The 12,228-nt window shown below is 33.9% G+C and overlaps 1 protein-coding gene across 2 annotated transcripts in view; it reads right to left on the reverse strand.

The window, feature by feature from the left end:
• KNDC1 (kinase non-catalytic C-lobe domain containing 1) overlaps nucleotides 1–12,228 on the reverse strand; it is a 56,823-nt gene that overhangs the window by 15,537 nt on the left and 29,058 nt on the right. For both annotated transcript variants that reach the window (XM_072340149.1, XM_072340148.1), the window contains exons 7-16: nucleotides 9,008–9,122; nucleotides 5,840–5,911; nucleotides 5,675–5,736; nucleotides 3,928–4,086; nucleotides 3,500–3,577; nucleotides 2,723–2,816; nucleotides 2,408–2,561; nucleotides 1,495–2,315; nucleotides 1,230–1,374; nucleotides 329–420 (exon numbers count right to left, since the gene is read on the reverse strand). In XM_072340149.1, coding sequence (XP_072196250.1) covers nucleotides 329–420; nucleotides 1,230–1,374; nucleotides 1,495–2,315; nucleotides 2,408–2,561; nucleotides 2,723–2,816; nucleotides 3,500–3,577; nucleotides 3,928–4,086; nucleotides 5,675–5,736; nucleotides 5,840–5,911; nucleotides 9,008–9,122 — 1,792 coding nt within the window. The remainder of the gene's footprint in view (nucleotides 1–328; nucleotides 421–1,229; nucleotides 1,375–1,494; nucleotides 2,316–2,407; nucleotides 2,562–2,722; nucleotides 2,817–3,499; nucleotides 3,578–3,927; nucleotides 4,087–5,674; nucleotides 5,737–5,839; nucleotides 5,912–9,007; nucleotides 9,123–12,228) is intronic.

Here is a 12,228-nt window from a genome sequence, read left to right on the forward strand (position 1 = left end):
TATCATAAAAATATTAAAGACTTGTACAATAGTAATCAAACACAAGATGCCCATGAATATATCATGTTTTAATAATGGGTTTTACTAGTTCAGTTTCTACTTCAATCACAAAGTATGATAGGAAAAAAAAGCAAAGTTCATCAAATAAAGAACCCACGAATATAACTTCAATGACTGTCTTGAAACTTACAAGGCATTAATAACGTTCAGATTTATTGATAATGTTTGTAAGTGTTAAGGTGAGCGTTTTTTGGAACACACACTGAAAACACCAAATTTCTCCATTGACAGATTCCCCACACAAAGAGACACAAATTCCCCCTCTCACCCTCTGTATGATCACTGCTTGCCAAAAAGCTGTCAGATTTTTTCAGATCTTGGAATACACCGCCACACTTTGAGTCATCTGCCTCAGTTATGCTGAAAATACATGAGGATTGGGGAAATACAATGTTTCATAGCCTTAAGGCAAAAAAGTTGTCAATTAAAAGCTGCATTAAATGTCAAGGAATATGAAGTACAAAAATTCCACTCCTAAATTAATTACTGGTTACAATAGTCTTCAGTAAGATTTTTTTAATTTTTCTTTAAAGAATGCTATATCTGGATGCTGCAATAAAACAATATTTATTTATTTATTTATTTTCTGGCTGATAAATAATTGAATATGAAATAATATAAATGAGAAACTAATTAAGCCAGTGTTTTCTTACTTAACAGGTTTACAAAAGACTGTCAGGAGGAACACCAAATCAAATGAAGTAAAATATTTCTAGCAAAGCTAAATTAATTTCCTTGTTCTCAGGTGTGACTGGAACGAAAAGATGTATCAAAGCAAATTTATTCTTAACTTAATGAGAGTTTGAACTAGTGCATAAAAAAACTGAACTCAAATACAATAACTAAGCTGAACAGTAGGAATAAATTATTTTACTTCTGAATAAACATCCTATTTCTATCACAATTCCATATTCAATCAGGTTCAGTATTTGATCTCCATTAGCCAGCCTTCCTAGGATGGAGTTACAGACCAGCTTAATAGGAAATATCTTCTGCTAAATTATTTAGTACTATTTGCTTTGGAGAAGGACATGAAGATAGGGAAATAATCAGACATCAGGAAACAAGGAAAAACACTTAAAGAGCAGCATATCCTTCCCTATTTCTAGGAAGTAGAGAGAAAAACATTAAATGGAATTACAAGAGGGAGAAAGTTGAAAAATACCTACCGTAAAGGTGAAGCTCTTTCTCCATTTACTACTTGATAAAGATTCTCCAGTAATTTTTCATCCCAGTATAGGTCACAGAACTTCTCACAAATTTTGTCAGAGAACATGCTGAATTCAATTTCCTTTAATGCTAAAATGAAGTTACCTTGTTTAAAAACAAATAACAATAAAAAAGTAAAACTCCACAAATGAACAAAGAGAAAAAAACATTACTAGTAACATTCTTACATATTGAGATATAATATATAGAAGAAAAGAAACATACCCATATCAAAAACTTCAACTCCATTCTCTAGATAGCCATCAAAGGCAAACTCCTCTTGTATAAGATGAACCACTTTCTGTAACAAAGAGTCATTTGTTCTGCTCTGTTGGGACAGAACTTCTTCATCAAAATCACAAAAAGCCTCTCCACCCACTGAGGTACAAGATGTGAGTCCTTGCTCTGAGAAAGTACTGCCTGTGTTGGTAGCACCTTCGATATCTTGGCAGTTGTTCTGAAGAACTTGGTCATTTATTTCAAACGCATTCTGTGTATTAACAGTCATACAGTTTTGCACTTTGAGGAGTGAGGAGTCATTTTCTGTTTGCATGCTGAGTCTGTAACTTGCAATAGTACTTGAAAGTAGCACTGGCAAACTATGAGAGCAATCTGAAGCAACCCTTGAATGAAGAGGTTTATTTGGTATTTGCTCTGATACAGCTAAGTGCACTGGTACAAATGTTAAAACTCTTTTCTCTGAATTCTGTTTGAGAATGATGTTATTTATATGAAGAGAATTAGGAGATTTAAGAGAAGTTAAGGAGCTTGAAGGAACTTCAGATAAATTTTTTCTTGCTTGTAGAATACGTGAGGAATCTGAAGTAAACACATTGCCTGGTTTTTCCTTTTCTAAAGACATCTGGAATGAGTGGCCTGGAACTTGTAAATGACATTCAGGTATTTCAGATGTAGTTTCAACTACATCTGTGTCCTTGATACCATAGCTTTTAGGGCATTCTACATATTCTGATTTGTTGCAATCAGTGCTTTTTTCTTTTCTCAACTTTTCCTTGAATTTTTCAGTAGGTGGTATGTGAACCTCCCTGAAAAGGAACAAAGAATTTTGACAGGACTATGCCAGTAACGTAACAGTGAAGTTACAGTTTCAACTTATTTTGCTTTGGGATATACTAACTTTGTTATATTTGCATTTTGCTGCAGAATTATAGGCTTAAAGTGAGTTGCAGGAGAGGTGAATGCAACAGGTAATGCAGTTTGCCCAGAAATCTGACATGGTACTGGTCCTTTAACTGCGATAAGTTTACTTTCACTGGTAATAGGCATAAATCCTAAAATAAAAACACAATCAGATAAAAGATGAACAATACACAAAATATAAATGCAATGTAAATAATGATCAGCTTAGAAGGAAAGAGACCCATTCATCTGATGAAGAAAATCTCATACAGGGAACTGACCTAGACAATTAAATATATCAAAGACTGCTTACCTAGACTTGACTCTGAAGGGTTCATTTCAAGTTTTTCATTTTCAATTTCAAAAGCTACATTATTTGGAGAAGAGGTTATGTCTTCCTCAACAGCCTAACAATAAAAAACGAAGTCCAAACCAAAATTATTATCATGCCAGTGTGGAGAACTGTACACAAAGCTCACCAGAATGGCAGAGCTGTTTGTACATCTTGATAAACTACTGCACCAATAACACATTTTTGGCAAAGGTTTTGCTCAGTCAATTCCCAGAACTAACTGAACACTGTATACAGTACATGCAGATTTGAAACATAACCAGAACGCAATAACTACATATTAATGTAGTGACAAAATTGCTTTTTTTTTTTTTAATTAAGAATTTTATATTAAAAAACACCTGTATCCTTGCTTTAATTCCTTACCAAGCAGAGCTTCCCAACTACAAGCACATCATTTGAAGACTTACTTTCAGACTCCCTTATGTACATCCAGTGAACTTAAACATAGCTGCAAAAATACATAGTTAAGCACAGACAAAAAAATTCAGACTACTAAAATAAGAATGTCATTTCCATATCTACTTTGCATTTTGCAAGGAATATAAAATTCTTCGTAATATCTAAATACTTTACTGCTAATGCTCTCACAAAAGCAATATTTATAGAACACCTGAAAATTAAAAAAAAAAACACACAAATCCAATTATACTTGCAGTGGAGAAAAATGCAACCAGAACACACTTTAAAGAATTAATTGAAAAAATGTAGACAATTAATAAAAGGTGGAATTCATACCTTAAAAACAGATTTATTCAACAATGCCAAAATATTTTTGCTGTTTACTCCTTGTTCAAGTAAATAATGACTGCATGTCTGAAAAAAAAATAAAAATATCATAGTCTTCAGAGTAGGTAAGTTTTTAAGCAAGTGAGATACTCCTGGACAAGGACAAAGTCAAGGTAAATAGTCATTTAAATGTAATCCAAGTTTAGAATGTCTAATGAACTTATTCTGAGTACCCTATTGATAATTTCAATATAAATTAAAAACACACCCCTCCATGTCCCTAGGGAGGTCACTTCAAAAAACAAATCCAAGAGCGACTGGCTATCACTTGATTAGATATTACGTGATTAGAAGAAATAAATTTTGATATTCAATTCACTAAGATGGGACTTCAGACACAACTGAATTTCAAAATAAAATTGCTTAAATCCAGTAACCTTAATTGCATCAGCTACAGAAGGTCTTTCTTCAGGATTTTTTTTTGCCATATCCAGAAGAAGGTTTTTTAATTTTCTTGGCAAGGTCAGTTTGTGATTAGGTGAAATGCTGTATTTTGCTGCCATCCACAGAACTGCAGCAACACCATAAATGCAGACCTATTGATATAACACAGGAGAGAGGTAAGCAATCAAAAAAACAAAACAAACCACAACCAAAACAAACCACCTTTTCTCAATACAAAATCCTGAAAATTATCCAAAAATTTCCCTCATTCCCCACAAAATAACCACCAGCGCTTCCAAAATACAGATGACACTTGGCTTCTGAAGAAGCTGATTTCAAAAACTTGCTATTATGCATGCAGGGCCAGTAATAGTAGCTAATTTTCTACTGTTGGAGCAACAGACATAATTTGTCTTATTCTTTATCTAAGAAAATTATTCAGGAAGAAAAAAAAAAGCTTTTAGAATAATTTTGAAGAACTCCTTTCTCATATAAAAACCTACTGCCACAAGCCTTAGTGTTTTAAAATCTGGCCAGCAGCAATTTACTTAAAAAAGGTCATGATAATTCAGAAAGAAAATGGCATGAAGTAATTACAAGCTTGCCAGTACAAGTCATATTTTACAGAGAAGATTACACCTATCAGAAGAACTAGGTATTGTGTACTTATTTTAGGGATTATTGTGCTACCTGCAGCTAGACCAACTGAAGTTGCAATGATGGGGGACCTTGAAAAGTACTTGATCATCAAAAGCCTTCTTATTTTATTTGAAAAATTACAATTTTCAGACAGAGCCAGAATAAGACTATTTAATGCTTAATTTACATATGTTAGCATACCCTACAAATGTAATTTTCACAAAGTTAAAGCACTCTACTTCTTCACATTGCCTGTGAAAGGTATTAAAAAGGCTCAAGGCATGGAAACCTAAGCACAGTACTTAATAATGTGGTCCAAACAATGTTTTCTAGTGCTCTTTATAGCCAAGTAAATGACACCAAATACAATGTAACAAGGAAATTCAGTATTAATAAACTAACTTTTGAATCATTCAAGCTGTTGAACAAAAGCTGGTGGGTATAAAATGCTTGAAATAGGAGAAAGTAGCTCTGTCAAAATTAAATGATTTCCTTCCCTTTAGATATAGGATTCCAAGAGGCTAACGTGATCATAATTTTAATGTTTATTGATTTATCTAATTTAACACATACTTCAAAAACATTCCTTTTACTGATGTAAGAAAGTTATTATGGCTGGTACTACAGAGTCTGAATTCCCATACCATAATTTTAACTAAATTTTTCATAACAACCAAGTTACACAAATATAAGGAAAAAGACAAAATAGGAATCCAGCTGATAGCAGTATTTTCCAATATTACAAAGGTGATTAATTTGGGCTTTTTCTTAGACAAAGTCTAAAAAATTCATCTTAGCATGACCTCCAGAACATGAAAACATGACTTCAACGTCCATCTTCCTAATGACAAACTGAAAATAAGTAAGCCTGATAGAAAACTAATGAAGAACGGATTTTGGCAGTTACTGTTTTGAAAGGCTAAATGTTTTTCTAGAGGCAACTAAGTTTATGGGAGACCAATATATAACTAACCAGAAATGTTAGAAACACTGAGGGACTTACTATCACAATTTTAGAAGAGTTTTGCTTTCTTCTTTAAAGGGCAGAGGTATACAGCTATCCTTTGAGAAACCGAATACCTACATAACCTACCACATTACCTTCTCAGTATCTACATCCTCTTCTTCAATTTCAGGAGCTAAGTAAATTAAATCACAGGATTCTAAATAAAAAAAAAAAGAAACCAGAAACAAAGGGTAAGATATTTGCTTAATTCTCTTCCCCTCAAATGACATAAAAGTGGAGCACTCAATATATTGCTTTACCTTCAGCTTTTGGAGCAGTAAAGAGGACTCTTCCATGGCAGTCAAGAAGTACAGTGTCCAAACATAAGATCACTGCAAAACAAGTCACAAAAGTAGAAGGCATAATAAGTGTCTGTTCATGTAACTATTTAACACCAATCGAACAAATAAAATAATTTTAAAAATAATTTGCAATGTCACCGATTACCCTAAGTAGTGACAAATGAAACTTCTATGCCAATGCTCAAACAGAACTCAATATTCAATTGATAGAAAATGCATGATCCACCTAAAGCAATTCCAGCAGAAAAGAAAAAAGCAAGACAAAAATCACACTACAGTCAGTGAAAAGGTTTTGAATACTGGAATTTAAAAAAAAAAAAAAAAGCAAACACAAATGAAAACAAACAAACAAAAAAAGCCCAACAGCTAGATGTTTTCTCACAAGGTACCAATAACTTCTTATCCTAAGCCTTTAAACTATCCTCTCCTCTCTTCCTTCTTTCTCCAACCCCTCTCCCCACATCAAAGAAAAGAAAGCAAACAAAAATCCTGAAGTAACAAAGATGGTATTAAGCATAAAAAATGCTCAACCAGGATTTTGCCTTTGATAGACGTAGCTGGCAATATCACCACCACTGCAGGCAATCATAAGGCTTGAACATGAAAATAGTCATTATGTGGAGACAACTGAGACATATGTGACCAGTTGCAGAACTCCTCTAGGTAGAATAGGATAAGGAAACCTGTTTTGTACAAATAGCCATAATCATATACACTGGCCCAGAAAAGAAATGTGATGTGGACTGTTATTTGCATGACAAAGCCTTGAAACTCTCCACAGTTAGGTAAGAAATAACTGGCTTCTAAAATTGCCTTAAATCATCCAGGGTCCTTGGGGACTTATTTTTCTCTCTTTAAGGGCAGGAAACCATGTAACAAAAATGGAATGATACAGGACGGAGTCTATCCATTTCATGTCTTCAAAGAACACTGTAATTTAACATTCTACAATATAATAAGCGATTTTGATATTAATGAAGTCCTGCCTTTGTAGGCTACTGTCAATTAAGTTCTTATTTTCCTAGATAAGTGTCTTGTCCCAGAGTACTAGAGCAGCGTATTCTAACATTATATTAAATAAAAGGTCAAATTATTAGTTTATTATTAAATAATACATGAAGGAGGTCTGAAACTAAATATATAAAAATATGTTATTAAATAATAAATTGAAGAGGTCTAAGAAAAAAATTCATCTATTTGCTTTTGCAGTTACCTGTACAAACCACATTTAAAGCCATTAAAAAGTTCATTATGATTAACGTAAATAAAAGATTGTGTACTACTTTCTACAAACTGGACCGGAAATGCAAAGCTTTTCTGAACTAGAATCTTTACCAGCTATTTATTCAGCATCCTTGAGAATCCTTTTTGTTCATCGTCATTACCTCTCAACAGGTAAAGCCTCTGGCTCTGAATCTGTAACGCTCTTCATGCAAACCAGACCTCAGTTCAGTACATCACAAGAATTCTCACCTGGGTCTTCTAAAGTGCCCGTAAGCATCATGTAAGCAATAACCTCCGGTAAGAGGAAAGGCAATAAGCAAAGTCTCAGTGGAGACTGCAAACTCCTTTTGTAGCAGGACTGAGTTAAAAAATACATGAACAGACTAGCTTTAGAATATGTATTCTTACCCAGGTAATTCCTGTTAAAGGTAATAACAACAACAACAAAATTGCACACGATGCATTTAGAAGAAAAGGCTGTTTAAGTAATAATAATACTAAATAATAATAAATCCAGCTTATCCTGATGTTTACTATGACTTATCAGTTACCAATCTTGCTCTACCAGTGTTAAGACTAGGATTTTTTAAACACACAGTTTATATGGTATCAGATCAATTACTCTCAGAGGCTGTAATTTATCTGGCAGAGATATTCTAAATCTCAAGACAGTATTCAACATCAAGGTAGTTCCACTCATCAAACATGGAATTTTAAGTAGGATGCCTTCCATTTAGAAGTTTTTAATCATTACATTCACTTTTACTGGCTATGAAAGGCTCAGATCATAATTTAGTTTTCACAATTTTAAAGATTTATGCATTCTCAGTGTATGTAAGTATTGTAACAGAGGCTGCCTACGCGTATTCAACTAAACTCTATCTAAGCTGTTATGTGCAGTTATTTGAAGCTTTCACAAACAGTAGGAACATCTTATGATGCTGAAATAATCCTTCTGCTGTGAGGTATACCAAATGCCTATTTTTAAGGGTAACACTGCTTAAAGTGATAGAAATCTGTTTTTATGGACATTCTCCATTGTAACATTTTTATATAATGAAAGATAAAATGGCTGAAACTGAAAACCAAAAAGATACACTAAGTTTTAAGCAACTTGGTATCCATTTCTTCACATTCAGTTATAGACCTCAAACTTGTACCTTTTCAAACAGACAAAAGCAGGCTTTTTAAATAAAGGAAAAGGAAAGGTAGGGTGTAGTGATGGGAATCTGTTCTTTTTATCAGTTTTATTAACAGGATAGGCTAAACCAACATTCAGAATGCCAATGGAAAGCTAGGATGATCTTCTTCCATGCAATATACAACATATTGCAATTCTGCCAAAGGACAGTTCCACATTTCTCTCTCAGAAGTTGACTTCTGATAACTCTGTAAATAGAAGCATGGAGTATAGTAATGTCTTGATGAGATCCTGGACGCTCTAAGTAACTAAACAATCTCATGTCACAGGAGTACTGTGTCACACCAAGTCAGGCAAAAGAAAAAGTTTAACATGTAAAAGAAACTCTTCCTCCAAAACCTTCACAACACCAGTCCCAAGCAGTTTTCTCAAAAGGCGTGGCACAGTTTCGCCATATCCAACATTTCTAAACACAAAACCTGTTTAATTGCTTGAAGTCATAAAGAACTTTCCCCCTACAACAGCTATCAAAACACAGAATAAAGAAAAAAATAAGACATTGTACCATGCTATATATGTAAGAGAAGACCAAACGGAGTGAAAATTCAAAGTCACATTTTAAAAGGGTGAATTTAGAAGTATTGGCTGTCATTTTTTTTAATAAAGAAAATGAAATAGTCATGAGATATTACACACCAACAGAACATCACTACAGAGAAAATAAACAACTTACACATAGTTTAAAATAATTAAAATCCTACCTGGATAATCTGTGCAAGTGTGTAAAGTCCTTAAACACTCATGACATAAGGCCCAGAGTTCATGGTCTTTCAGAGGTTTGCCATACCAAGACAACAGAAGTTTTAGAGAAATCCACTGAAACAAAGAGGATGTGGAGTTATCAAAAATAATTGCAAAACAAAATGGTTTCTGAAACAATGCAAAAGAAAATCCTAATGTACAATGCACAGACCTAAAAAGCATTAAGAAAACAGACTGCATGCAAAAGGAGAAAACTAATAATAATTTTTACTGAAAATCATGACACAGCTGCTATGTAATGAATCAGAAGCTTCTTAATTGCATATCAAAAGCTGAATTCAAGCGGGAATTCAGCAATGTAAGAGTTTCAGGAAGAGTGGGCTGTTTCTCTTTCTTATCATGCTACGTAAAGATTCTTTCAGAATGTCAAAAATGACACAGGGATGTTACCTAGACTTAAAAACAAAAACCTGAATGACTACCACAACCAAAACCTACCCACATTCAAATCCTGATTTACCCTAACAGCTACATTACAAGCCTTACCTTAAATATTCCATCAATATTTCCTGTTCCTCTGTGAAAGATGTTAACAATACTGACAGAATTGACAACAGGTTAATTTGAAGGCAAAGCACATTAATTGGTTTATAATTACTGGATGTTCAATTTGCAGTGACATTATTTTTCCTCTTTATCAATTTAGCTTTCGACATTTGAAAAACACTTTAATGCGGTGACAAAGATACTGCCCCACATATACTAACTGTTCCTCAGAGAATCCACATTTTACATTCCCTGATTTTCTTCTTTTTGCGTATTTTATTTTTTAATAGAAGAACTTGACATGACGTTACTACACAGATATCTTCCAGACCATGCTGTGCTAATAGAAGAGATCATCAACCTTACTTTACAATAGCTAAACATAACAATCTCTATTTATCTATCAAAGGAACATAAAAAAACAACTCACCACAGGCAGAAACCTCTGGATTAGAGCAGACTCACTCACTACTGCAAAACAACATGGCGTACTTTCTGTTGCACTTGCAGCCTCTAAGGCAGTTATCTACATCTAAATATAAACTTTAGGCCAGAAAAACTACTGACATTAATTCAAGATTTACTCTGGAAAAATAAATAACTGGGACACATGAATTAGAAATAAAAACTAAAATCTCAGGATTGTTTTGCTATTGTTTTATGAGCATCTCTGTATCTCAATCAACGTTCACAAAAATCTATCTTATGCACAACAGTACATTATTTCTGACACATTTGTTTCTGCACTGTCATTTGCTGTGATTTATTTTTCATGGCCTTCGATATGGAACTCCCTTTGTGAAGCACTATTCAGGCTTATCATAAAACAGGTAATGAATAGACTACTGCATCACCTTTAATCAATCAACAAACAAACAACTTCCCTGCAATCTACGGAGAAAAGAACCATGTTAATTTCTGTAACCGAAAATTTGTTGATAACTCAATACTAACCAGAAGATAGTTCAAAATAAATGTAATACCTTGGTCTCATACTGTTTAAATATTCTTTAAAGTCAAACCAGATAAGTTACTAATACGTCTTAGGATGTGCCATTAAAATCCCTTTTTTTTTTATTAACTAAAAAATGTTCTATTTTCTGCCTACCTTTAACACACACACACAAAAAAATGAATTTGGTGCTTTAATTATCCTATTCCCCACTGTGGCATGTTACAAAGAAATGGTAACTACAGAACAAACAGATTTGAAGCCAGGTAACCTGGTTAAGTTTTATGCTCAAGTTCTGTTATTAACTATTTCACAAATATGTTTCGATGTTATATCTAGAAATAACTGTAATTAAAAGACATCAATTAAGCAGCAGGGAGGAAGAAGTCAAAGTAAAAAGAATGAATTAATCTAAAGAATGTCTGAAACAGATCTTCACGCTATTGACTTATTACCATCCTTGAGCAGTGCTGAGCTCCCCCTCCATAGCATACTGGTTCTCAAGTGCCTCAGAAGTGCATTTACTTTCAGTCACTGTACAATTAAAAAATGGAGCTGAAGCTTCAAATTCATCCCGGAGAGTTGACACAAGTAAAGGGAAATAAAGAGAAATACCACAGATTGAATAGAACACCTCAGGACACAGGAATATTCCTGTAGTAAGTATACACCACTGTCACATTTCCCTCTAAGAGAATCCCTCCTCTTGAAGTTTATGTCCTAAAGGCTCTAAAAGCTGCAGCAGAGAGATGGGCTTCCTGCATTCTGTATACAAATCACCTCTCACTTCAGGAGGTGATGAATAGCTAGCAAAGGAAAGAAGAATCTCTCACTAAACTAGAGATTGAAGTTAGCTGTAAAGCAGGAAACTGAGAGGTATTTCTCATCAGCTTTGGAATATCCAAGCTCTCCAGAGGAAGAAAGAAATGACAGATCTTTAAGCACAGCAAGAAAGCAGTAATAAACTCTAATACCAGCAGCAGAAGTTTATGATAAGACAAAGTGTCAATGATTGATAACAAAATGGAATGAAAAGGTACCAAAAACTGAAATCCTGTTTCAGAAGAAAAAAACGATGCAGGAAAAACAAATCCTAGCAGAAGTGAGAATCAGTGCCATTCACAAGACAGTGATTAACCTGATACACGAAAAAAAAAAAAAAAGATGTAGTCTGGTTACAGATTGGTAAATGCTATTGAATTGTAGACCTTCATTGTTCATCTCTGACAAGCATCCTACAGATTAAACTTCAAGTATTAATACTTGTAGTTTATCTCCTGTACTTACATAGAGATGATAACAGACTGCATTAAGATGGTCCCTTACTGTAATTCATGTCCTCCTCACATTCTTGACCACACCAATTCATTCCTGGAAAAAGATACCTGAGAAAGCACTGTTTCTAATGTCCATAGTTATTCCAAAAGCTTACCTACCCCAAATAGAAAGAGGGGAAGTTGGAGGACTTCATCTCAAGAGCCCCAGAGACCTGCTGGGGAGTTGCCCTAACATTTTGTGGAGATTATCCAATTCAGTGAATGTACATGATAACACACACTTCATCACACATTTATATTTGTGATGAAGAATATAAGAACTGGTTAAAAATATTTTTCTAATTAAAAAATAATACTAATCTCAACCTAGGCTATTTAAGCACCAAGGCAGGTATTTTACTCAATGCACACTCATGTTCTGCTGAACATGCTTACATTTGGTAAA

Source organism: Excalfactoria chinensis, chromosome 6, assembly GCF_039878825.1.
Source record: "Excalfactoria chinensis isolate bCotChi1 chromosome 6, bCotChi1.hap2, whole genome shotgun sequence".
NCBI lineage: Eukaryota > Metazoa > Chordata > Aves > Galliformes > Phasianidae > Excalfactoria > Excalfactoria chinensis.